Source organism: Amphiura filiformis, chromosome 5 (genome assembly GCF_039555335.1).
Source record: "Amphiura filiformis chromosome 5, Afil_fr2py, whole genome shotgun sequence".
NCBI lineage: Eukaryota > Metazoa > Echinodermata > Ophiuroidea > Amphilepidida > Amphiuridae > Amphiura > Amphiura filiformis.
Window position 1 is genome coordinate 52,576,123 of NC_092632.1, and position 26,912 is coordinate 52,603,034.

A 26,912-nucleotide genomic window follows, 5' to 3' on the forward strand; every position below is an offset into this window, starting at 1 on the left:
TAGCATGATCCGGTAACCAAGAGAATTACGTAACCATTTCGATGCTGGATTGTCAGCATAATTTCCACCTTTATACCAACTACTTTTGTCACATGATGTTGTCAAGACATGTCATCATATAAATAATAACATCAGTTTAAAAGGATGCCAAGTCTTTGTGTCAAAAGCTCACATAAGTGAACAATTTGAAGCTGTGTGTAATGGCTTAAGGGATCTGGAATGAGCGTTTTGAGCGTTTGACAGCATTTTTGTGGGACATGAGAGCACATCAGACCTATCGAATTGCATTCTGAATACGAAGAATGTCTTTCTGATATCAAATAATTTTCATTTTATGAAATTCACGATATAATACACATTTTATGACAAATTTTTCCCCAAAAGACCTATTTTTTTTGGGTGTTTTGGTTTGATATTTTCACATTTTGGAGATAACAGTCTTCGAAGTAAATTTTATAAATCTAATGATATATTCTTAAAGTGTATGTAGCAGGGAGAAAAAAGCCGACGGTCAATTGAAAATTTTGACCTTTCATATTGAAGATATGGATTTTTTCCCAAAAGACCTAATTTTTTGGTGTTTTGGGAAAAAATCCATATCTTCAATAATGAAAGGTCAACATTTCCAATTGATTGTCGGCTTTTCATCCCACCTACATACACTTTAAGTATAAATCATCAGATTTATAAAGTTTACTTCAAGTACTGTTAAATATCAAAAATATTAATTTTTAATGATTTGCCATAAAATGTATATTAAATTGCGAATTTCAAAAAATCAAAATTATTGATATCAGATTGACATTCTTCGTATTCAGAATGCAATTCGATATGTCTGATGTGCTCTAATGTCCCAAAATAAATACTGTCCAAACGTTCATACCCCTATTGCATTATGGGAAGGGAATAAAACCTTGTGTGCAAATGCCTAGCTCTCAATAATATTTCCCCTATGTCTGTCCCATCTCTAGGCAAGTATCTCGTGGGTCTTCTTACTGGATCGATTAGATGCTAGCTCTCAAATCTATAACCGCTTGTACACACAAAAGTTGTTTACTTGTCAAGAACACTGTTTGATTTCAGGCCATGATGGACTTTGATAGCTCGGGGGGCTACTTCGAGTTTGAAGTACGCATTTAAAGGACGTAGACTCGGCAGTTTTTGACCAATATGACCCACCCAAATACCTAACATATGTTTATCATTTCCAAAAAGGTAGCATTAATTTAGTCAAACTTTGTATAAACTAGCAATATTTCACAAAGACCCTCAATTTTTTAAAGTGAAAAAAGGCACATTTTCACCCACAAAGTTGCCTTGGAAAGAACCTAAATTTTAGACAATCATAACAAATTTGCACCTAATTACCCAAAATGTTGTTACTGGTTGGCCTACTTTCTCTCAGAGACCCTTAATTTTTCCATGAATACTCCTTCCAAAATGTTGATATGGCTGATAATGGACCCCTAATTGGCAAAAAATGTTGATGTCACTGTATGCGCAATGTCTGACCCTTTTTTGCAGTTTTCTTTAACACGAATGTGTAGCATTTTCAAATTCCAGTGACATCCCATGGGTTTGGACTCTGCACATTAGTAATGTTTTGTATCTTTTTCTCAAATGATCCATTTCATTTATATGTTTTTTCTTCACAATTATATGTTTGCTAAACTATTTAAAATGCTATCTTCAGTAGATAGTATTAAGCAACAATTGCTATTTCTTTGAATAATTCACTATTAACACTAAAGAACAGTTACTATTTTTGAATAACACTATTAATAGAAAGTGTTCTTTTTCAACACGTGCCATCACATGCATACAAACATAAAAGAGCATGTGCAAACACATTCATATACATGTGCAAGATTGGACATCGCATCTAAACTTACACAAAACTAATGGTCCTTAGTCATGTTAGTTCCAACATTTACATGTATGTTCATTCTTTCCATATAGGTGAACACCCCCAGGTTAGATATTTTAATATATCATCTTAGCTTTTCATTTTACAGTTTTGTTAGTTTTAATTTCATGCACATCTAGCAGAATTTGATCGCATGTCTAAACATTCTGCGCAGATCAATTTTTTCAATGTCAAAATCAGTCTTGCTTCTTATGTCAACTTTCATTAAAGCATACACTTTTCTATCATACAGCTTTAAAGGTGGATAACACAACCCCTATCGCATATACACTGGAAAAATTAAATGATGCATATTAATTCTAACAAATTAAAATTCAATTACATTCTTTTTGCCAGAACATAGATATACCACCCCTAATAATAGTATTGTAAATAGCGACAGGTGCATAGTTGATCATTCCCTCACCTCTAAACCAAACCTAGCAGAAAATGACTCTGTAATGAACTGGATCTACTATCACCCACAGGCTATGAAGTCTTCAATGTATCCTGTACTATTCTCAGTTAACCCAAAGACCATACAGAAATACTGTGGCATCAATTGCACTCTTGTGCTATGTCTGGACCCAATGCAGGTCAAGTCTACAGACACCAAATCCGTTTGCTTCAGCCAAATCGCCAGAGCTCATCAGCAGTGTCTAACTGTACGCTGCCAAGAGGCCTTTGCTATCTAGGGTTACCTCATTGAAGAGGTCCTCCATAGATAACTAGGCTTGTTATCTTGTTAGTGCATTGAAGATACAATCACTGCAAAGTACCATTTTACACTTGGGTCATCTCATAGTCATCTGTATGTATAATATACCACATTAACACAAGTAGGTTGGTGGTTACTACACATCACAGGTAGGGAGCTAAACATTGATAGCTTCTCAGTAAACAAGGTTTCTTGTACCTGATTCAGAAAATGCACATACGTTTCAGCAAACACTGTTGCCTTTGTCAACACTTGATGATGAGTGATTCAGATTTTACAGATCCTGATGAATTTGTCAACCATTGATAATCAGAATCCGTCTGATCTTTGTCGTTAATCAGTTCTGATCTTTATCATTTACTTATTTCAACAGCAAATCAAAGTTTGCCACAAAGAATCAAATCGGGACTTACGTCATGAAATCAGCGATCGCTTATTGGTGATCTAATTGCTGAAAAGTCTCTTTTCAAACTCATTCCTTGGTGGTGGGCTACAAACTGTGACTCAGTGTTATTAGCAAACTACTACGTGTGAGTGTATATTGCATTCAGCAGTTTAAGGTTAGCAACTATTTTAAACTGTTGCAATTTGGTAGTTCACAGCATATTGCGAATGGTAGTGAGCTTTGGCAAAATTTGCATTGATCATTTCATAGCTTGTGTGCAGAAGAATTCAAATATCACAAATATACTTTTGTAGGCCCTGTGGTTCTTGAGTTGTAAAGAGGGCTGAAACAACAACACTTTTGTAAAACGTACATAACTCATTAACAACAATATATCAAGCAAGTTTTCAAAGTATAAAAATTATGATTTGTAGAATGAACTTTTGCAAAACATCAAAGTGTTATTTTTCAATAACATATTGATTTTGATAATGAAAATCAATTTTTTTGGGGGGCTGCTTCGACCAACAATACATTGTGTACTCTTAACCCAAAATAGGGTGTAAGGAAATCATTGTGTCCTACATGAAACAAGATTTGTTCTTGTGATCACAGAGTAAAAACACCACTTGAATGGAAATTTTACCTTACAAATAAAATTAACCACCTAAAATGTCACAATTGTGGTCGGCTACCTTACAATTGCAAAGGTTGATGTAAGCATTGCTCTAAAAAACAGCAGTGTAATTAATTCATGAGATTCATGAGTAACTCCAATTGGGCCAAGCTATGACCTCAGGATTTACAATGAGATGGATTTTCTGTGATGGCATATCATCCATTGCATCAAATATCTCATTAACATGCATTTTGTGTTTCCAAATGATTTTTTGCGGCTGTAACTTTAGATGATGTACATTTGAAGTGAAATAATTTCTACTTGTAAGACTGATTATAGATGTACCATGCTTCCTGTAATGCATATATTCATCTGATAGAAAGTAAAGGTTGATAGCAATCCCACTACAGAACGTAATAATTTCTTTTTAACTTGATGAAACTCCTTGTATCTGTCATCATCACTAGAACTTGTCAATCACCTTTATATATCATTGTTACCATCTGCCATTTTCATTGTTTTCCTCATCTGTGGTAAGTAACTTTCACATCAGTTATCATCAGTGTTCGAATTTAGCAATTTTTTGAGGTTGTCCGCCGGACAACCTCAAAACATTTTTTGGTTGTCCGAAAATATTTTTGGTTGTCCGAAATTTTAATGAACTTTTAAAGCTTAAAGTTGCACTCCAAGTTTAAAAACATACACTGCCGCCAAATTCACATATCACACACTTTCCCCAAACTCACCTTGTTGCTAATAAAATATCAAATATATCCAAGAAAATACAGGTTGTATGTTCATCAATTATTTATTATCAATAAATCCATGTTTGTGCCGAATTTTATGCTTAAAATCCATCAAAATTGATGATTTTTTTCAAGAAGTCAAGATTTTAATATGTACGCAAAAATCTCCTTTGAAATATACCTCATTAATTATTCATGAGCTCATAGGGAAATCCCCCGGAAGAGACAATGGGTGTTTTGAAACCGATCTGATCTGAATATTTTTTATTCACAAATAATTGCCTCGTGTCTTGAAACTTAGCAACGGTCAGAGGTCAGATTTTTTGCCAGGGTTTTTGCTGACAGCCAGTTTTTCTTTAGACATGATTTTACTATTGCAAGAGCTTGACAGATTTGGGAACCATGCACATCACCAGCTAGCCCTCGACCGACCGTGTGTCAAAATGCCCAAACCAGCTGTTTACATTTACCGATACATGCACATGGCCTAGATTGTGAAATACTTGCTACAAATTTATGGGAGTTTTTTACTACATTGGTCATGATTTCTTCTGAAAATTTCAAGATAATAATGCAATGCATTTTATATTAAGCTTACTCAGTAACAGTGGTGCACATTTTTATGGTTGTAATCGAACGCAAGAGACTGAACTTCCCCGATGCATAAACTTTTTTTTCGGTATCGAGGGGCTCAATAAGTAAACAGATAATGGCTGCGGTTGAGTTTCGCAGCTGGGTTGTGGAAACACGTTTAAATTCATGTTTATTTTATTCAAAAATAGTTTCACATTTTAAATATTACCATCGGCTAAAAGGTACACCCGTACAAAGGTGAGTTTTGGCTACAAATTTATGGTTGTCCGGCGGACAACCGAATCAGTATTTTTGGTTGTCCGGCGACTTTTTTAGTTGTCCCGGGCGAACGGACAACCAAAATTTCGAACGCTGGTTATCATCATTGGCACATGAAACTTAGGGATTCAATCATATTTCACCATTTTTCATCACTGTTTTGCGGCATACACAATCAATTTGATTGGTCAATATTGGGGACCCTAGATGCAGGATTGGATACAAAATAACATTTATCTTCAATATTATTGATGAGATCTAATCTAGTTTGATTTTATTGATGGTTAGACAATAAAATCACCATTGTTGTTCGTGTATACAGTGCACAATGGCAGATTTTGTATCCACTCTTGTATATAGGGTCTTTGATATTGATCAATCAAATTGATCGTGTATAGGCCGCATTTAACAATTATGCGTCCATTTGGTTTAAAAGCTGCCCAAGCGAAGTAACCCACGCAGACGTGCTGAACGCGAGAAAACAAAGAAAACAAGCTAAAAATGGTGGTGAGCAACAGTGAAACATAACTGAATCCCTTTCAACAAAGAAAACAAGCTAAAGATAGTCTAATTCACAGGATTATTTCATGAGGAATGTCAGTTTTGTCATTGCCACTCTACATTACAAGAAGATCAATGTTTTTTTGTTAAAATCACCAATTAAACTACAGAATAAAGGGGCAATGTTCAGTAATGCTTCCTCAAAAATAATAAATTCAACATGTAAGCGTTTATACACACACAAGTTCCAGGCACGACAAATTTTACGCGCTCACATGTAACACGTATGCACGCTTCCGTTAACTTCTGTTTGCATATAAATGCTAGTGTAAAATTGTGGATTCATCACCGATTAACAACAATTAGCTCCTGTACAAAGGTAGAGTTGTTGAAAAGCCTATCATCCATCATCATATCTATGCATTCATTTTACACTCACATAAGGCCTTAAAAAAATTGTTTGATTGGCGTAACCCGACCGACCCTAAAAATAGGCCCGACCCAGACTTTTTTTTTCTTATTTTTTGCAAAAAAATGAATAAAAATATCAAAAAGATTAAAATTTAAAAAAAAAAAAAAAAAAATTATGATTTACAGCTTAAAATTTGTGTAAAAAAAAAAATTGCCGACTGACCTACCCTAATTTTTTTTTCATGTTATGCCAATCAAACATTTTTTTAGGCCTAATAAGGATATAACAAAACCTGGTTATCTGTCATTGCCATTGTCATCAAAAGCCCCTTCCCTCAACCTCTCCTCATTATTTTCATCATTACTGTCATCATTAGACATTACCACCTGTCCACAATTTTCCTATTCCTCTGAAACAGTACCCGTCTCACATAGATTTACATCCAATTTCTTTCCTTTCAATACAAATAATGAAATTTTGTACATTGGTGTTTTACAAGATATGAGCACGGATATCTTTATTTACCTACACATCCATGTATGCGACGCAATCATGTTAAATGTGGCATTTGTCATACAAAATAAATTTGCACTCTATCATTTATGTCTCACCCATTTAACAGACTTCATTTTGCTTAAGATTGCAACAAATTCACACTTATTTCCTTCCGGTGAATATTTAAATAGTGCAGGTGAAAAAAACCCATATGATATCCCATATAAAACAGCACAATAATTTAAACCACATGTCATCACAAAATAATTTTTTGGGATAATTTTCATATTCCTTGATCATTCAATATTAATGCTCTGCATGCTCGCCATAGCCTTTAAGTTTAACATAAAAAGTCTAATTTTGAGATATTTTCTCAAAACATCAAGAACTATCTCAAGAACCACTGAACCAATATGTGGCTGTTTGTACTCGCGTTAATATGTTTTTCATGCTGATTCCAAATATGGTCATAAAAATTTACAATTCTGGAAGTTTTAAATTTTTTTTAACATTTGAAACTTGTCTGCAATTGACACCTGCATGGAGAGAGTTACGGTTCAATTTCATTCCAAGTTCTAGTAATTAAACATGTGCATTTTCATTCCAATTTTCTTAGATGGGAATAGGTGTGCAGCTTTGGCTTTCCGTGTAGTGCAATGGAGACTTCCCCCTAGTAGGAAATGTATTCCCTGAAGCCAGTGGTGCATATAGTATCAGTTTGACTCCCATATGCCTTACCATATCACTGGGACAGACTACTTGAACCCTAATATTAATAATATGATATCCTTTGCTATCCAATAAATTACAAATTATGTATGCTTCAATACTAACATGAATTTGCCACTTCAGATCAAGTAAATCTTCTTTGCAAATATTATGGTGAACATTTTCACATTTGTGTGGGGGCAGTTGACCCGAATTGCTAAAAAGTGACTGAAAAGAGCAAAATGTGGCTCATTTTGTCAAAAAAAGGAGACATGTCCCCCTGCCCCCTCCCCCAGGATTGTCACTCATGGTTCCTACACATAAAGATGCCTCATTATGTTTGATTTCTACATTACTAACTAGTCAGGCAAAATCATTCTGATTGTGTTACCACTGGACTTGGAACACCTTGTTAAAAAATGTTGGTTCTCATATCCAAAAGGTACCACATGCATGTACCAAGGCTTCACAAAATCTTCACACGCTTAACTGTATCACTTCTAACAGAGCTGTGCATTGACTTGCATAAAATATAATGTTAATGTAATTTGTTCCAAGTGTATGGGAAAATAGGTTCTGGGAACATTGTTGAACACACATTTACATGAATTGTCAACAAATAAAGAAAATAAAAAAGGGAAAAGAAATATGAAGAAAACAGAGCCATGTTGGAGCATTAGTTAGCTAGGGCAAATTTACATGCATGCGTTACACCTTGTAGCTGCATGCCAACAAATAACTGAGTTATGTTACCTTAGATACCTAGCATCTTATTGCAACACTTTGAATGAGTTGGCTGACTAGAGGGGAATAACCTGCACCAATTCAACATTGATTATGTCTACTGTATATATATGGATCATCAGTAAATTTAGTTACTACTGATGACTACATACAAGCCAATGGTGATAGTTGATGTCTACGTATGAAGCAGAAATTGCAAACCAATATTTTTCAACATGAATCTAAATCAAGTATAAGGTGATACACATAACCCAACACAATTCTACAAAACCACATAAACTAATCCAAATCCAAATTGTGTTCATCAAGTGAACACAAAGTTGGAACCACTGTTACTGGTCCACATGAATTCACATTAATCTTGACCAAGAAGCATTGTGTGAAATACAAAACCACATAATCTAATCCAAATCCAAAGTGTGTTCATCAAGTGAACACAAAGTTAGAACCACTGTTACTGGTCCACATGAATTCACATTAATCTTGACCAAAAAGCATTGTGTGAAATACACCTTAATACAATTGTTGCACAACAGAGGACAAGTTTGACACCTGTTAAAAATCTAAAATGTGCAAATTTTCTACAATGCCAATCGTACATGTAACTTAACTTTACATTTCATTCCATTGTAAAAGTGTAACAGCAAAAGCCAGAATTCACTTGACTCTTTGCTCTTTGGGGAAAAATTCACCTGCTGTAAAGTAGACATGTTTTAAGGGGGAACCGAGAAGCTCCTCCTCCAAACAGCATACAAATATAAATGCCTTGTGCGATGATGATAGGAAAACCAATTTTGCAGTTGTATCAAATTTCAATGTGTGCATCTTCATTGTGCTTTTTGTTCAAATAAAAGGTGTTTAACGCATTTTGTTCTTGTATGGTTTATTTCATACATAGGCAAATATGAAATTGTTTTTATAATGTGGTTTACCATCTAAACAATGGGCTATTCCATTTGAAATCCACACTACCCCTGTGGAAGATTTTGGAAATATCTTCCACAGGGGGAGTATGAATTTTAAATGGAATGAACAAATTAGCAGCTTCATTTGAATTGCATACACCCTCTGAGAAAGATTCAACCTGAATCTTCCACAGAGGGAGGTGAGTTTCAAATGGAGCTGCTAATGTGCTCATTTCATTTGAAATGCATACTCCCCCTGTGGAAGATATTTCCAAAACCTTCCACAGGGGTAGTGTGGATTTTAAATGGAATAGCCCAATAGAATGAGTCATTGTGAGATGAAATCAATTTGAATTTTTCCATTTAATATTCAATACAGTTAAAATTTGCATCAAACTTGAAATAACAGTTCCTGAATTGCATGCATGATGTGATCATGTAAGTCACTTGTCTGTCATGCAAATCAAATTTCATTTCAGTAACATTTACATTTTCGTAGCATTTATTCTAAGCCTTGGCAAATATTTGCAGCTAAAAATTTGCATCACTGAACCACAATCAGGTTTACAGCACATAGAGTGATATGGCTGTACAAAAGCTATGTTGTTTTTTACTTCACCTTCAGAATACCCGAAGGACACTCGATATTCTCATTGATTTTCCTTTGTGAAGTCTACTGTTTTCTAACAATCAATTTTGTACTAATTTCCGCAAATAATTGCAACATTTATTACATCATGGAAATGCTACTATTCCTGGTGTTATTGACCTTATGATAGTCTCCTTCTTCCACTTGATACGCCATGTGATTGTGATCAAGAAAATAAATGTTTACTTTTTTTTCCGAAATATTAAAATTCATCTCCTTCATCTATTAACTAATAATTGTTTTTGTACCTAAATTTTTTTTACTGAAATGTGCCATATACAGTATGGATCTAGTAGTATATAGCAGGTAGTTGAGCCTTGTGGTGTCTGTGTTAGCAGCTGACATGGCTGGATAAACACAACCTCCAAATAACACAAACAACATCATCTGATCGGAAAAACACCTCACTAACTACCTGCCCCATCAGTGATGCCCAAACCATGGTTTAGACGCACAACTGGACAGTTTGAAGATCAGTTGCTGTGGCTCAAAATTTCTGTAATGCATTCTGATTAGAAAATTGGACTACACATACTTAATATGCCAGTGCCAAGCTACAGCTACATTTCTTGGGAATATTATGATAATGACCTATTTGCTTAGCAGATTTTTGTAAACATTTGAGTCCCAAAGTAGAGTCTCGTTTGTAGCAAATAATAGGGGCAACCATAGCAAGAACAGAAAGTATAGCTTCTCATTCGGTAGATTTCCTTGCTCAATTCATTGGAATCACCCACTTGTGAGGATTTGAGGGCTTTGGAAGTACGTGGCAGGCCAATTTGGCGCTTGATACTTTTTAAGTTTTGGCAACACTGCTAGTCCTGCCTGTCAACCAATCAAAATAGTTGTTGACATAATGCCTATGGGCTGTCCCTCTGCATCAAACGTCCTCTCTCTCAGCCAGTAACTAGCTAAGGCAATCCATCGGTCGGTCACTGACGTTACTACAATTAAAGGATGACTTCTATCCCTGCTACCACTTAACGAAGCTTTTATCAATCTGAAGTACAAGTTCCTGTTTTTATAGACTTAGCATGGCTATGTTGTTTTTATTTGCGGTTTGATTCATACATTTTGTACATTTGTATCCACATGTTACGCTCTCTCTGGAAAATTAACATTGAATCTTTATTGACCAGTTTAGATTTTGTATAACATTTCTGATGTACACCTATCCCTTTAATGTTCTTTCTGTTGCTATTCTGGAAAAAAAAGTACATTTCTCAAGAGGTTTCAATTGTGAGATAAGTTTACCTGATATCATCAAGCTCTTTCATAGCGCTAAAGAAAATGCAACCAATAAATCTTAGACTACATTGATACAAATCACATTACCAGGTACAGATGAGGTACTCGTTTCCCAGAAACAAATGGTTAATACAGGTGAGTTATTCACCTTTCAACTTGTAAGCATACAGACCATGAAGCATGCTACACTATTATACAATTGTGTGAAAACCAATGCAACAGGTGTTTCATTCTCCAATATGTGACATCATGCATCAGGCAAAATGAATCATTATCATAACTAAAACTTATTCAAGTTACTGTTTCCGGGACACTGTGTTGTAACTTCAGTTAACAATTCTATGTTGATGCATTTAGGCTACTGACAATTGATCTTGAGTTTCCCTGTCACATAACTTCTGAAAAACATGCGAGGTAACTTTTTCACAGTGTTATTTACTGCTTCTATGGGTAGCAAAATGAATGTTTTGATTTTTCCACTAAAAGCACATGGATATTCATTGGTTTTTTTGCAAAAATTACCAGTTTTTAGTACGGGCCCGAAAATGAAGTGTGAGTGGCCAACGGGAAACTCAAAATTTACTTTTTGTAGCCTTATGAGGCAAAATTGTATAGTTATATAAACTGAATATGAAGGAAGTGAAAACTGTAGCTCCTACATCCACTACCAGTACATCCAACTCATTTCTTCCATTACATCATTCACCAACACATGAATCAACTGCAATACAAGATGTTTACTTAGTAAAACCAATATTATGTCTACAGGAGAGGCAAACACTGGGAGGAATCTCAGAGGATCACAACCCTTGAAGGTTAAGGCTGTGGTTTCGCTCGTGTGGATGCACTTAGATGTTTGACACTCCAAGGGAACTTAGAGGATTAGCCAAGATTTTTAGGGGGATTAGTTGAACCTCCCAGCACACCTATAATGTGGGCATTTGTGCGGAATAGGCTTACTGGATTCAGTCAAATAAAGATGGTCTTAAAACTAGGTTGATTCAGTCATAGTTTATTTCTTTACTTCTCCCCTCACATATACAAACAATTTTTAAATACAAATTACTCCAGAGTCAAATCAATGTAACAACCAGTTGAAGCCATGCTATTGCACTCACCAAATCAGAATATCATGCCACTCAATCTCACGCTCTGACTGGCTGAGATAGCGTACCCTCTTTATTGATAAGGCAAATTTCTTTTTTTGAAACTAGTTTTGACCAGATATAAATGGATCAGAAGAAATCGGAAATTACCACATTCTGAAACTGGCACAAGAATTGCTGAACAAGAATTGCCTTTGAAATGAACCTCATCCCAACCAGCATTCTGCACTGTGGATTTTTGCTGGTAAAACCACCATGTGAACACAACTCAGAGAGTGACTAAGAATTTCATTTCTACATTTACAGGTCCAAACCCTTGAACATTTATGCCAGTCTGAATATGGCTATTTGATTTGGAGGTAGACAAATAATGATTTAAAAATGTCTGGCCATACATGCATCTACTTGGCATCTTACACCTTATCTCAGAATTAGAAGGGTCTATGTCAATTTGGAATCACAATATTAGCTAACCTTTTCTGGAGAATATTGTTTCCAAATTTTGATGCTTGTATTGTGGAATTTCGATTTGTTTTTAAAATATTTAAATTCAAGGATAATATTCTTCTTGGCACATGATGACACAACCAGTACTACATGTAGCAGTTCAAGTAGAACAATGGTAGACCTGGGTATGACCTACATGTAGCAGAACAGTCATCCCAATGCATTAAACAGGAAACCCTCAGTGAAATCATAAGTTCATAAGTTTTCCAACAGTAAAAACTTCTGAGCTATTCCAGTTGAAATCCATACAATGTGTACCCTATGGAAGACATGACCTTAATCTTCCACACAGGTTTACCTAAATGGGTGACTCCATTTGAAATCTATACTCCCTGGGTGAGATATTAAGGTCATGTCTTCCATATGGGGTGTATGGATTTCAACTGGATTAACTCAGAAGCTTTTACTGTTGGAAAACTTACTGGAATAGCCCAGAAATCGCTAGGATCTGTAACTGTATGGATACTGCACAACACTCCAGGTGGAACAAACATCAGGGGCGGATCCAGGAATTTTTGATAGAGAGGGCGCCTTTTGGTCAACGACGAAAAAATTGTACTAAGGGGGTTACCCACTCGAAAACTCAACGGTTTTGGCCCATTGTTTGCTACTCATGGCGAATTTATTCATTTTTTAAATTTCCTACATTTTTGTATTTTAAGTTGGGCGGCGCCCTTTGCTAGGCAAAAAATAGAGGGGGCGCGCGCCGGCTGCGCCCCCCCTAAATCCGCCCTGAACATGACTATCTCCAGGACACAGTTCCTTAACCGCAATATCCAAGAATGACCTTTGGATGCCCTGGGTAAAAAAACTCATTTTCCAGAACGGAGTTCACTGAGTTATGCCACTGGGAGTGAGATCATTACAGATCATGAGTGTTATTGCCCCATCACACACCTCACACTTGACTTTGTCACTAACTCCTTCAAGTTTGGGCGTAGGCAGTTGGCAGTATTCTCTCACGGATTCACACACTAAGCTCTACTTGCCAAGGGCTTATCACAACAACTCTGTCACTTATATCCTAAAACTCATACTAACTATGCTTAGATGCATCCATACACATAAGTAATACAGTAAATGGGTTACCGGCGACAGTTGACACTTCGTAAGACTATATTTAGAGCTAATCGAAAACTTCCCTTTAGTTCATCAAAGTTCACTTGATACTTCATGATAACAATTTTATTTGTTATCTTATTATTAGAACAGTGTTTTGTATGTGAAGAAATAGCATTAAGCTCTAAATATTTTATCTTACAAAATCATTAAAGGATTTTAAGTTTAGAAAACAACATGCAAGTGATAGCCCTACCATAGGGCCTTTTAAACATGCTATACCAGGGACTGTCTTTTGGAATTTGCAGGAGAGCATTAGATAGCTCTTCTGGAGCCTTCACGGAACTGTTTAGATCATTTACAATAGAATGTAAGCAGAGAATGGTCAACTATTAAAGCAGAGCTAGAAATCACTCTCCTATATCAGATTTAAGGAGAGCAGTGGAGAGTGATTGCTCTCACTCTCCTCAAAAGGCAGTCCCTGGCTATACTCTGAGAACCGCTAAAAATCCAAACTCCCTTTTTGTTGTGGGAAGTGGGCACTGGGTTTTTAGCAGTTGTTACTGGATTTAGCAGTTCTCTGGATATAACACTGGGTTTTTTTTGTGATTGCCACAATCAAAAGGCCCTATAGTAGGGCTAGCAAGTGGTTGCTTACAAATACAATAGAAATCCAGCAATTCTAAAACTCGGCAAAGTAAAAGAAGTTTATTTTTCCTCCATTCTCCAAGGACATAGCATATTTTAAGTAATGGAAAAAAACATAATTAAAATTACCATCTACTCAATTAATTATTGTTTCGATATCAAAGTATCTTTTAGAAACCTTCCCTACATGTACATTGAGGCTACAAAACCCTTTCCAACCTCAGTAGTTTACCTCACATGATGAGTTTCTCCTTAAATCGTATTTATACAGTTGCCAAACACAAAGTATTCACAGAGAACAACATTAGCTGTGTTCACATAGGAAACAAACACTCAGAGGCAGCTCAGAACCTTTGAAGGTTCAATCAGGGGGTTGACCCATGCGATTGTACTTAGAGATTTGACACTCCAAGTGAAATATAGGTTTGAACTTTGATCCACATCAAACCCCAAAGAGGGGGTTTTGTTGAACAGAGATGTCACAGGCGGACCAAAAAAAATCCTGAACTTGCGTAGCGTAGCGAGCAAGGGAGTTTTATTCAGTGGTCCATTGTACATAGTGATTAGTCAATTCCCATTTCTACACCAAAAGCACATGTTAAGTCACTTTCAGTAGCTGAGGGTAGTTGCGTCCGCAAGTTTTCAAAAGTGTGGGGGGGCACAGGTATTAATTCCTCCAACTGTTCAAAAATGTGTTTGCCATAATAGCTAATTCCCTAATGTTCACCTGATTAGGTGCATTTCCCTGACTGACTGATTGACAAAAGTGGGCAGGCACTGCCCCCCCCCCCTTGCATGCGCCACTGGTTGAGCTGTTTCTGCTGGTATTAAACCATCATGTGACCATCACTCAAGAGTTACTTAGAATTTCATCTCTACATTTACAGGTTCAAACCATTGAAGATCCATGCCAGTCTGAATATGGCTATTATTACTTTGTTCGCATTGAGTTTACAGAGAAGATTTTACACATCTTATAATGCATTTCTTCCATTTCAATTTTCTGTACTCATTTGCTAACTGGTGCAACCTGTGTCGACAGTGACAAAATGTACCTGAATGAACAGAGCACAGCCAGATCTTGCAGACTGTGTTTATTTCTTGACTATCGACCCATGTTTCGCCAGTCTATTTGCAAAATGAAAACAAAGGGAAGTAATGGGAGTGTCATTTGATGAAATGAGGGGATGTATCATGTTGCAAAGGATTCTGGGAAGGGTTAAGATATTTTCTCGGAAGGATACCTACTTGAGACAGACCAGAATCAAAATACCATTATTAGCCTGTGGTAAAAAGTCAAAGGCAACAAAAAATCTTCATTATTGATGATTCTTTGCATCAACAAGTCTGGCAAATGAAACATTCATGCTTTTTCCTAATGAGGATTATAGAAGTGTAGAATAGAATTGGAGCAATATTTTCAACTAATCAAACCATGATTACAAGGATTTGTAAGCTATTATATCTTGCATTTCATTTGCCTCTGGAGTAAAGTTGTATTAAGCTTTTGACATACATTAAATTCAAGAATAATATTTTGCTTGTGGAGGTGTGAAGTGATATAACCATAAAGAAATCTAATTTGGGAAAATAATTGGACCAAAACCTCTGTTGGGATTTTATGCCTCAAAATCTAGAACAATTTAACAGATAATTACTTCAGTCTGATTTTTTTTTTAAATGTAAAGATTTACCTTGATCCAGAAATTTGACATTTTGGAGATGAATCAAATGATTTCTATTAAACAAAAAGCAGAGATTTACCTTAAGTCTTAATCAGTCAGAAACAAGTTTGTCTTTTATATATATGCAGACGGAGTTAAGGGGAAAATTATAAAGGCTTTTTTTCCCAGCTACACTTACTTCAAGCATACATCACACAATAACTAATGCAACTTGCTGCTGATTGGCTGATCAATAGTTGGCAACAGCATTACACCCTCTCAGTTGGCAAAAGTTGATGGGATTTGTCGCTAAAATACAATTTTTATAACAGTTTGCGTGGGATGAATATATCAAACCATGACCCTTGGCTGATTGGCCAACAGTGAGCAACTTCTGTACCTGTTGCGTTGCTGCTGATGCTGTTGCTGTTAGTTTGTTCTGTACCTGTTGCGATTGCTGCTGATGCTGTTGCTGTTAATTTGTCTGTAGTTTATATTGATGATGTTTTTGTTATTCCCCTGCTACTGCTGTTGCTGCAAATGTGCTGCTGCTGCTGATGCGCTGCTGCATTGCTGGTGACCTTCGGCAAAGTGATGTGTTTAAACAAAACTTGCGCCACTTGACCAGTGGTTCACAGCAATACAAACTTTGTTTGGTTGATTTAAAAAGTAATTTGCACTAAGCTACAGATTTCAATATGTCATTACTTCATGAGTATACAAGGCTCACTCCTGTAGAGTGTCATGTATTTATGTAATAATGGTCAAAACATTAAGCTCAAAAAACCTGGCTGCACCACTGAATTGACTGGTATATGCTAAAACCAATCAAATCTTTCCTATCTGTGATGATAATTTGTCCATCCTTTTGCAGAAACTATGATCAGATAACTCCATTCTACTTATTTTATGTGTTTTGCGTATATTTAATACAGATACACATGACACTATTATGCTAGTCGCTTGCATGCTATATGCCCATTGAACGGTTCCGCCATATGCAAGGAGCACCTCAAACTGACAATAGCAATTATAGGAAGAATGATGTGACTTGACACAATGTTAAATGACTGGTTCAATTCCCATTCATGTATGCTGCCAGATCGAGGCTCTCCTCGCACATTGGCAGAACCATGCAATGGGTGAATTGCCTTGAATAACAATAGCAAACTTTATTATAGATCCTCTACAAAATAACTGGTAGATTTGAATCTTGCCCCCCACATTAGAGTCACGCGGTAGCCGTGACCAGCAAGTTTTAAAAAAAAAAGACTGATAAAGAAGACTAATAACAGATGCTCCCGCGAGACTATATTTACACGTAACATTAAAACACTTGACTTCTATTGTTCGATGTTATTTTTCGCTGGGTACAAAATGTATCTAAAACCATGCTAAATGTTATTTACAGTCCCAGGTGTAATATCGTGACAACTCATTAATTCCAAAAGGGCCACCAATCCTACAGTCAATCATTGTTCGTAATAAACAAATATTTTTGCTTCCATTTCACGCGGTATTTCATAGAGAAAATAAGTTGCAAATCATACTGATCCAGAATTTTTAGACACTGCTACAGGTCTACCTGGTTATCACCTTCACACTACTTTTTCAGATTCACTTCCAAATATACCCTAGCAGTTTCCTGGATACCCTACATACAAATTCTGAGCCCCATTCGCCAAAAAATCAAGTTTTTCACAATTCTTTTGTTCTTATCGGACGACGCATCCATTTATATAATAAATGCTGTATTTCGACAGAGTAATTTACAGCAGAGGTCCACATCCAGTGCTATTGTGATATTATTTTTTTTATTAAAGCAAGTTGTTTGATTCTCATGGAAATTGTTTATTGTGTTAAGGGCCTATTTAAAAACACAGCATAATGTGATACAACACCATCAAGGATCAAAAGAAATCTGAATAACAAAAGAAACCAGATCAGGTATTATAGGGTATGCAATAAGACGTTACTCATTGTTATTCTCATTTAAATATATTTTGTCCTACCACAGGCAAATTCGCATGATAATAGGACAATGATGATTGTGATATGTATGAATGGTTGTTGAATCGAATAAGAGACCTGACTCTCTGTCATCTTCAGCTATCGTAGAACATGACAATTGTCATACCGTCCCGGTAGGTTGATTACAAACACTCTGTAGGTGTGGAAAATTGTTCCGCTAGTATGGAAGGCCAGCAGGAAAAAAAAATCCAAATAACATTTATCAAGCATATATAGTACGGAAGCGTCTATGTGACACAACTTGACAAGATAATTATCTTGCCATGTCGACTTATTATCAGCATTATGTCAACATGACGATATAAAATATCTAGCCAAGACAAATGAACAAACAAGTCAACATGGCAAGATAAATTATCATGCTAAGTCGACATACCAAAAATGGATGTCGTCTTCGCGAAATAAATTATTATGCCAAGTCAATTTAGCAACAAATTAATGTCTACATAGCAGGATATTTTGCCACGTCCAGTTGACTTAACAAACAATATAAGTCAACATGGTAAGATAAATGATCATACCAAGGAATAGTAATTTTTGACACCGTATAATTTAAATTATTGAAAAGCATCCTCGGGATGTAGAGGAGGGGGCGGCCCGAAATTAAAAGGGAAAAAAGACCGCCGATAACCGCCGCTCAATAGGGATATCCAACTAGATTGCCCCGCAGGGCTACAAAGAATCACAAACCGCGAAATTTGGATATCCAGCTAGATTGCCCCGCAGGACTCAGGAACCACAAATCTTGAAATATGGATATCCTGCAAATTAAAACCACAAACCGCGAAAAACCGCCAACAACTGCCGCTTAATAGAAATATTCAACTATATTGCCCCGCAGGGCTACAAAGAACCACAAACCGCGCAATTTGGATATCCAACTAGATTGCCCCGCAGGGCTAAAAAGAACCATCAACTGCGAAATATGGATGTCCAACAAGTTTTAACTATAAATTAGCCCTCGATAGAGGGCAAAGCTTGAAGGATTAGGGAAATTATAACCACGAACCGCGAAAGTTGCCTTAACAAACAATATAAGTCAACATGGTAAGATAAGTTATCATACCAAGTAATAGTAATTGTTGACACCGTATAATTTAAATTATTGAAAAGCATCCTCGGGATGTAGAGGAGGGGCGGCCCGAAATTAAAGGGTAAATTAAATCTCAAAAGACCACCGACAACCGCCGCTCAATAGGGATATCCAACTAGATTGCCCCGCAGGGCTACAAAGAACCACAAACCGCGAAATTTGGATATCTAGCTAGATTGCCCCGCAGGACTCAGGAACCACAAATCTTGAAATATGGATATCTTACAAATTAAAACCACAAACCGCGAAAAACTGCCAACAACTGCCGCTCAATAGAAATATCCAACTAGATTGCCCAAATATAAAGAACCACACACCGAAATATGGATGTCCAACAAGTTTTAACTATAAATTAGCCCTCGATAGAGGGCAAGGCTTGAAGGATAAGGAAAATTATAACCACGAACCGCGAAAGACCTCCAACAACCACCTCAATAGAGATATCCAACTATATTGCCCCGCAGGGCTACAAAGAACCACACACCGCGAAATATGGATATCCAACAAGCTTAAACAATAAATTAGCGCCCTAAAGAGGACAGGGCTTGAAGAATAAAGGAATACCACGAACCGCGAAAGACCGCCAACAACCGCCGCTCAATAGAGATATCCAACTAGATTGCCTGCAGGGCTACAAAGAACCACAAACGGCGAAATTTGGATATCCAACTAGATTGCCCCAGTGCTACAAAGAACCACGTACATTTTAGTTATAGGTATAGCTACATATACTCGTATTTTTTATTGTTATAAATCAAGGATAATATTATTCAAACTTCTATTTTTCGCTTTATTCGTCTTATGGAGTACTTCAGTAACGGATGACTTTTCAAGCTTGGAGCTACTCGGCTTCATTCATAAAAGAAAGAAATCTACCAAAAAAGCGTTGACAACGTAAAAGCAGCAAGTTTAAAAAGCCCCCACCTCGGCTCACTTTTTGAAACTTGGTCCCATTTTGAATATCAACAGCAAATCAGTGTTTTTAGCATCATTGCCATTAACATGCCTACTTGTTATTCGTTTAATTCAATCATTGATCATGAACTTAATAATTATTATAAAATAAAACATAGGATATTGGCCAAGAACAACATAATAACCTTTCTGATCATTCCAGAATGCTAACAACTTTTAAGTAATATATCGCATCGGCACATTAAAGATTCATAACACTTCTGGAAATGTTTTAAGTTGATAATTATGACAAAGTTTAAATCAGTATCTTTTACAAATGGGACCAAGTTTCAAAAAGTGAGCCGAGGTGGGGCTTTTTAAACTTGCTGCTTTCTTTTACGTTGTCAACGCTTTTGGTAGATTGGGCTATACAGATGAAATACATACACGCCCTATGGAATCTCCTACACAGGTGTAGATTTCAAATAGTGTCAACCATTCCGTAACCCCATTTGAAAAACAACAACAATGTGTTGTGCTGAAAATGCACACAAAGTGATGTATGCGGAAACCTTTGTCATGCTCGATGCTCAACCTTAAAGATGCTAATTATCTTTTGATTTTGGTTCTTGCTGATCAAATCTGGTGCTACACTGTTTACCACTGAATGTTTGTTTGTTTGTTTGTTTTTTATTAGGCAATATCATTAGAATACAAAAACAAATTATAGAGACAGAAAAATCATTACAAAGTACATCAATGTGACAAATTATTTAAAGCTTAAATTAATCAGCCACAAAGCCATTTAGGAACAAGGCACACGGACAAAAAAAAAAAAATGACAAGCCGGGATAACCCATTAAGCCCGCAGAAAAGGCAAGCTTATTTCCGATGGGGTCCCAAGAAAAGATGAGAGAACAACTGGGAAACCAAAAAAAATGCCTACACAGTGAAATCAGACATCTCTTGACTGAGAGAGTTGCTGGCTAGATGTTGTTTGACACTTTGTTTAAATGCAGACTTGGTAGGCAATCCCTTGATGTTTGATGGGAGATCATTCCAGTCCAAAATGGCTTTGTAGTAGAATGTGTTTGAGGCGATACCTTTTACCCTAGGAACAATGAAATTGGATTCACTTGATCTGGTTCCATAAGAGTGAGCACTTGATGTTCTAGTGAAATTCTGATTAAGATAAAGTGCACCATGACAATGGTAGATGTTAAAGACATGGTTAAGCCTTAGCTGTTTAACTCTGTCACAAATTTTCAAGAGATTCACAAGGTTTAGCTCATGTTGCCCAATGTGATCTCTGGGAGAAAGTTTCAAGATGTAACGAGCAACCTTATTTTGAGTAATTTGCAGTTTATTTTTGTGGTTCTGAGTGAGGCCACTATACCAAGATGTGCAACAGTAATCCATGTGGCACTGAATCAATGCAGAACTAAGATTTTTACGCAAAGTTTGATTGAGAATGTGAGAATGCCGGTAGAGGAACTTAAGGCGACCGAAGCCTTTTGATGACAGAGTTAACCATGCTTTCACCAGACAGTGTATTGTTTATTGAAACACCAAGATACTTGATACTCTCCTGAGATTTGATAACATGATCATCATAGGCAACACAGAAGTCAGGAACTTTCTTTAACTTAGCTTTGGTGCCAAAGAGTATACATTCTGTCTTGCCAACATGAAGAGACAGTTTATTATCGACTAACCACTGATTGCATGATTTAAGATCAGAGCCAAGCATATCAGCAACAGCCTTGGGGTCTTTGTCATATGCAATGATAACACTGTCGTCAGCATAAAGTAGTAACTTGTTCTGCACTGAAATCTCCATGTCGTTGCTGTAACACAAATACAACAAGGGGCCCAGCAATGTAAAACCAAACTGGCTGATTTACCATAACAAACTATGTAAAGTGTAATGTACGAGGGGGTATCCAAAAGTTTTTGACATCACCCAGAAGTGAAGGGCTATATCGATGAAATTTTGTCAGTATAATTACTGGTCCTGATGTACATTATGGTCCAAAAATGGTCTCATAAGTATGTTTACTTTCTTTACATGTGGCGCGAGATGGGCAGTAGGCGCATAACCTGCATGATGGTGAAAATTGAGGCACACAGCGTGATTAAGTTCCTGCATTTGAAGGGTTAGGCCTACAATGCTCAGAAAATCTATGATGAAATGAAAGCTATCTACGGTGATGATTGCCCATCATATTGCACTGTTGCTTTTTGAAAAAGGAATTTCCAAACTGGCCACATGTTCCTCACAGATGAACCAAGAAGTGGACGTCCATCACTTATGGATGATGCGGCCACAGTGAAGAAAGAAACTCAAGAAAGTGGAGGATCTTATCATGAAAAGGTTATGCGCCTACTGCCCATCTAGCACCACCTGTAAAGAAAGTAATCATACTTATGAGACCATTTTTGGACATAATGTACATAACGACCAGTGATTACACTGACAAAATTTCATCGATATAGCTCTTTCACTTCTGGGTGATTTCAAAAACTTTTGGATACCCCCTCGTAAAGGCAAGGTGATACAATTACATGTATATTTTCAACTTACGATGAATGCCTTGTGTCAGGAACATCCCTGTCCACTTTGAGTTTGTCACTCTCTACTTGGTTAAATTTGTTCCTTGAATAGGCATCTCCACCAGGTTTCACCATGGTCTTATCAATATATGTTTTACTGTCAAAGTTCTGCCAGGTTTTATCCACTGACTGGAGGGCTTTTTGGTTTGATTTTGGTTTGTCATCAAGCTGGAAGAAAAGAAATGAAGAAAAGACATTCGATATTAGTTACAATTGAATGATGAGCTTGTGAATATCAGGCAATTCTTGAAGCAGACTACCATATTGGTGTGTATTGAACAGAATTCCAAGGCCCAATTTGGTGTCTCACAGAGGATCATTTCTCCCATACTCTGCAGGAATTTGAAATTTCCCCCTATCAGCACCTGTAGCTTCAAACTAAGATTTGCAGAGTTTCAAGCAAGAGGTAAACATAGTTTTAAAGTTATTAGTTACAATTGAATGATGAGCTTATGAATATCAGGCAATTCTTGAAGCAGACTACCATATTGGTGCGTATTGAACAGAATTCCAAGGCCCAACTTGGTGTCTCACAAAGGATCATTTCTCCCATACTCTACAGGAATTTGAAATTTCCCCCTATCAACACCTGTAGCTACAAACCAAGATTTCCAGAGTTTCAAGCAGGAGGTAAACATGGTTAATAACTATCTTGGTGCCAGCCTCTCAGTGTAAAGTCCGATTCAGACTCCACATCGCAGAGCAATGCGATGCTGCAATGCTTTTAAAATATTGCAGCATCGCGCGATGAAATTAGACTGTACATTTTTATTTCATCATGCGATGCTGCAATGTTTTAAAAGCATGTGGGGGTCTGCATCTCCTTTTATGGTCATTCTGCCAACCCAGATTGTCCAGCATCCAATCACACGCGCGGTAGTGCATCGCGATGCGAAGACTCAAATTTTAACTCTCATCGCTGACAAAATTTACACCGTGCGATGAGAATTTTCACCACCGAGCTCAAAAAACCTGGCTCAGATTTCAGTTTTGAAATAATCGCATCGGGCTATGATATGGAGTCTGAATCGGACTTTAGTCTGCTGTTAATGCCTAGGTTAGCCTTGACAAAAAACAAAATTGGTAAATTTGGTCTAGAACTGACTAAAGGTCATTACTCCATGATGCAGTGTTTCTTACCAATGCAGCAACTTCCCTCTAGATCAGGTCACTCATTCTTGTATTTGCCTGGATGAATTCAATTCTAGTTGCTCATCATATTCATATATATTTCTCACTGAAGCAACAACTTTCTTACGTTATAATTGAAAAACAGGTATCATTCCATGTATGATGATCTGATCAGCTCAAGTCAGAAAAGCTCATTTGGGAAATCAACTTTCAATTTGTCTACCAACTAGGCTTATATACTCTTGCAGTTGAACTTGCTGTGAAATTTAAACATTTCCAGCAGAGGTATGCTTCTGTTTTAGTTTATTTGCTTTGTTATTGTTGTTTCAGCCCCCTTCCCCATAAAACAAAAAAATACAATTTTTGCAGCTTGCAGGCAGTGTTTACTCAGAGGCTGTATGGCGCAATTTTGGCCCAGTGAAAATTATATTTGGCGCACACAAATTTGCAATGCTGTATTACAATTAGTCAATTTGAGGAATTACTGAGCCAAAATTGGGCCAATTTTGGGGGAAAATGCTTCATTTGGCGCACCCAAATTCCAGAGAGAGTAAACACTGCTTGCAGGTAAGAAGCCCAAACCCCATGCTACAAAATAAACCATCACAGACATGATCGTGATGATCAGCTTCCCCAAACTTTAAGTTTTGTTTCCATGGGAATTTCAAGGCGGCTCATTTTCAACACAATCTAGTATTAGGGATGCCCACTGTCAATACAGTTTACACTAGAACGATTTTTCATTTACTGTGTGCGTGCACTCACACACGTATTGTCTATGGAGAAACTGATCGATACAAGAAATCCCAGGCCTGTTAAATGGCGTACATACTTGTTTTGATCCAAATGTAGGCCTATATCAGGGTGTTTCAAGAAATTCCTGATTCCACCAGAAAACATTAACCAAACTTTTTCCTGTTTGGTCAGTAAATAGAGAGGACCTTCCTTCATGAAGAGATCAACTTTTTTAGTGAAAAATTTAATGAGATGAGAACTACAACAGGTTGAAGTGACACCATTCCGTGCATCAGGTGTTCAAACGCAATTATCTCCGAATTTGGAGAGAATCAGACAAGCAAACTTACATACTCATAAAATTTAACTATTTTTGAAGACAAAATGTGTAGGATGTTAAGAAATTTAAGAATGTTTAAGCCTACATGCCCATCTCAAATCATGCACTTCCCGTGCACTTCTCACTACCATGTCCATTTCATATGCTGGGCATATGCTATCCATCATGGCTTCCATGCACACACAGTGTATTGCTCAATGTAGTAAAGATAACCTTTGAGTTGGAGCAAATTTCTCAAAATTGGTAGTGATTAATGTTACCAAACTTATGCCATGATGAAATATAATAATTTTTGAAGATAAAATGTGCTGACCTTAAAAGATTGAACAATGTTTAAGACTACCGCTTTTCATTTGAAATAATGCACTTATTGTTCATCTCCTCTATGGAGATATTTTCCATGGCGGCCATCTATGATCATGCTTGAGGTTTCACCAAACAAACCATGGGTTTTGAGGTCTTATATTTTTTGTTGTATGTCAACAAAATTGATTAAATTTTCAGGATGATCTTATTTTCATGTTGTTATAAGCAAATATAATGTTCCAGATAAGCTAGTTAATAAATACATTAAGAAAAAGTACCTTAAAGTTGTACTTTCTGTTAGTATTCCTTTTTGGACTTTAACTTTTAAAATGTTCTAGCAGCCCTATATAAAACCGTGACACTTTCGAAAGGCCATATCTCTGGAATGAAACGTCCGATTAAGATTATTTAAACGCCAAAATGTTTCTTTCATCAATTCCCAGCCAATAAGTTAGGTCTGAATCAATTTAAAAGTACTTCAATTTTTAGTGGACATGCCTACTAGTATCATTCATAGCCTTCATGCAGCTACAATTTCAACATTTCTTAAATATCATATTAAAATGATACCATGTTACTGTTAATATAGACCTGGAAGTGCAAAAGACATCTATTTATAATACATGTCACATGTGCCATATTTCCCAGTCAAAAGAGGTCACTCATAACAAAATATACCATAAAAGTGGAAATTTTTGCACTACATTTATTTTCGCACTTTTTCGTATTTCACATGATACCGAAAAAATAATAACACACAAATATATTCCTTTAGTGTACAGGTCAATGTATAAAGCAAATTTAGAATCGCAAATTTAAAAAGAAGGGAAACAATTCAAAATTAGCATGGCGCAAAAAATTAATTGCACAAAGTTTCCACTTTTTAAATAACAGTATCAATGTGATAGCCTTTATATTTCTCAATGACTCACTTCATAACTCCACGTCATATGTGAGTTGTAATGTTCATGACAACTGTGACACTAAATATTTTCAAGCCACATTCATTTTTATATATAAAAAAATACACAAAAATATATCTTGACTATAGCCTAAAGGCCTGCAGACAAAAAACTACTAAAATTTGATGTTAAATTTGAAAATAAGAAGAGCCTATAATGTTTCAAATTATTTTACAGTGAAAAACTTGATCATGAAAATTACATGTTCAACTGATAGCATTAAAATGAAGTCAATTAGCAATTTCCCCATTAGAAATTAATTGACTTCATTTATAAATTACAACAAAACTTTGTGAAATTTTGAAATTAGACAAGAATTTCGGCTTCGGTGAGAAATTGAGTTCAAAGATCAACAGATAGCAAATGAAGGCAATTAGTAATTTCCTATTTTACATTACAGGTAGCACAGACAATTACACAATGGTCTTGTTTTCAAAGTCTAGCTTAGTGTCAATGCTCTGTATGGTTTAAAACATTAAAGGGACGTCTTTTTATTAACCCTAACCCGCCTGAATACTACAAAATACTACTTGATATATGCGCTGTTCGTGCATGCATCCCACGTGGTGTGATGACGCAATCGCCCTAAGTGATATATAGGCACGGTTTCGCTGGCCAGCGGCCCAAGACCCGTGGCAAAGTGTCGCCGACCGAGTGCTTGGCATGCGAGGGTCTCGGGTTCGAATCCCAGCCAGAGCAAACAACTTCTTTCCTTCTTTTCTCTCTTTATTCTTTCCTTCTTTCCCTTCCCGTCAGCCGAAAAGCCCTTAGGGGTTAGGGTTAGGTTACCACTATCGAAACTCAGTATAGGCTTCCTTAACCCTAACCCGCCTGAATACTACAAAATACTACTTGATATATGTGCTGTTCGTGCATGCATCCCATGTGGTGTGATGACGCAATCGCCCTAAGTGATATATAGGCACGCGTTTAAG

The 26,912-nt window shown here is 36.6% G+C and overlaps 1 protein-coding gene across 1 annotated transcript in view; it reads right to left on the minus strand.

Moving 5' to 3' along the window:
* The window catches only part of LOC140153351 (polypeptide N-acetylgalactosaminyltransferase 2-like), a 264,123-nt gene that overhangs the window by 187,421 nt on the left and 49,790 nt on the right, over positions 1 to 26,912 (minus strand). The window contains exon 2 of the mRNA XM_072176081.1: positions 22,475 to 22,671. Within this exon, the coding sequence (XP_072032182.1) occupies positions 22,475 to 22,671 (197 nt within the window). The remainder of the gene's footprint in view (positions 1 to 22,474; positions 22,672 to 26,912) is intronic.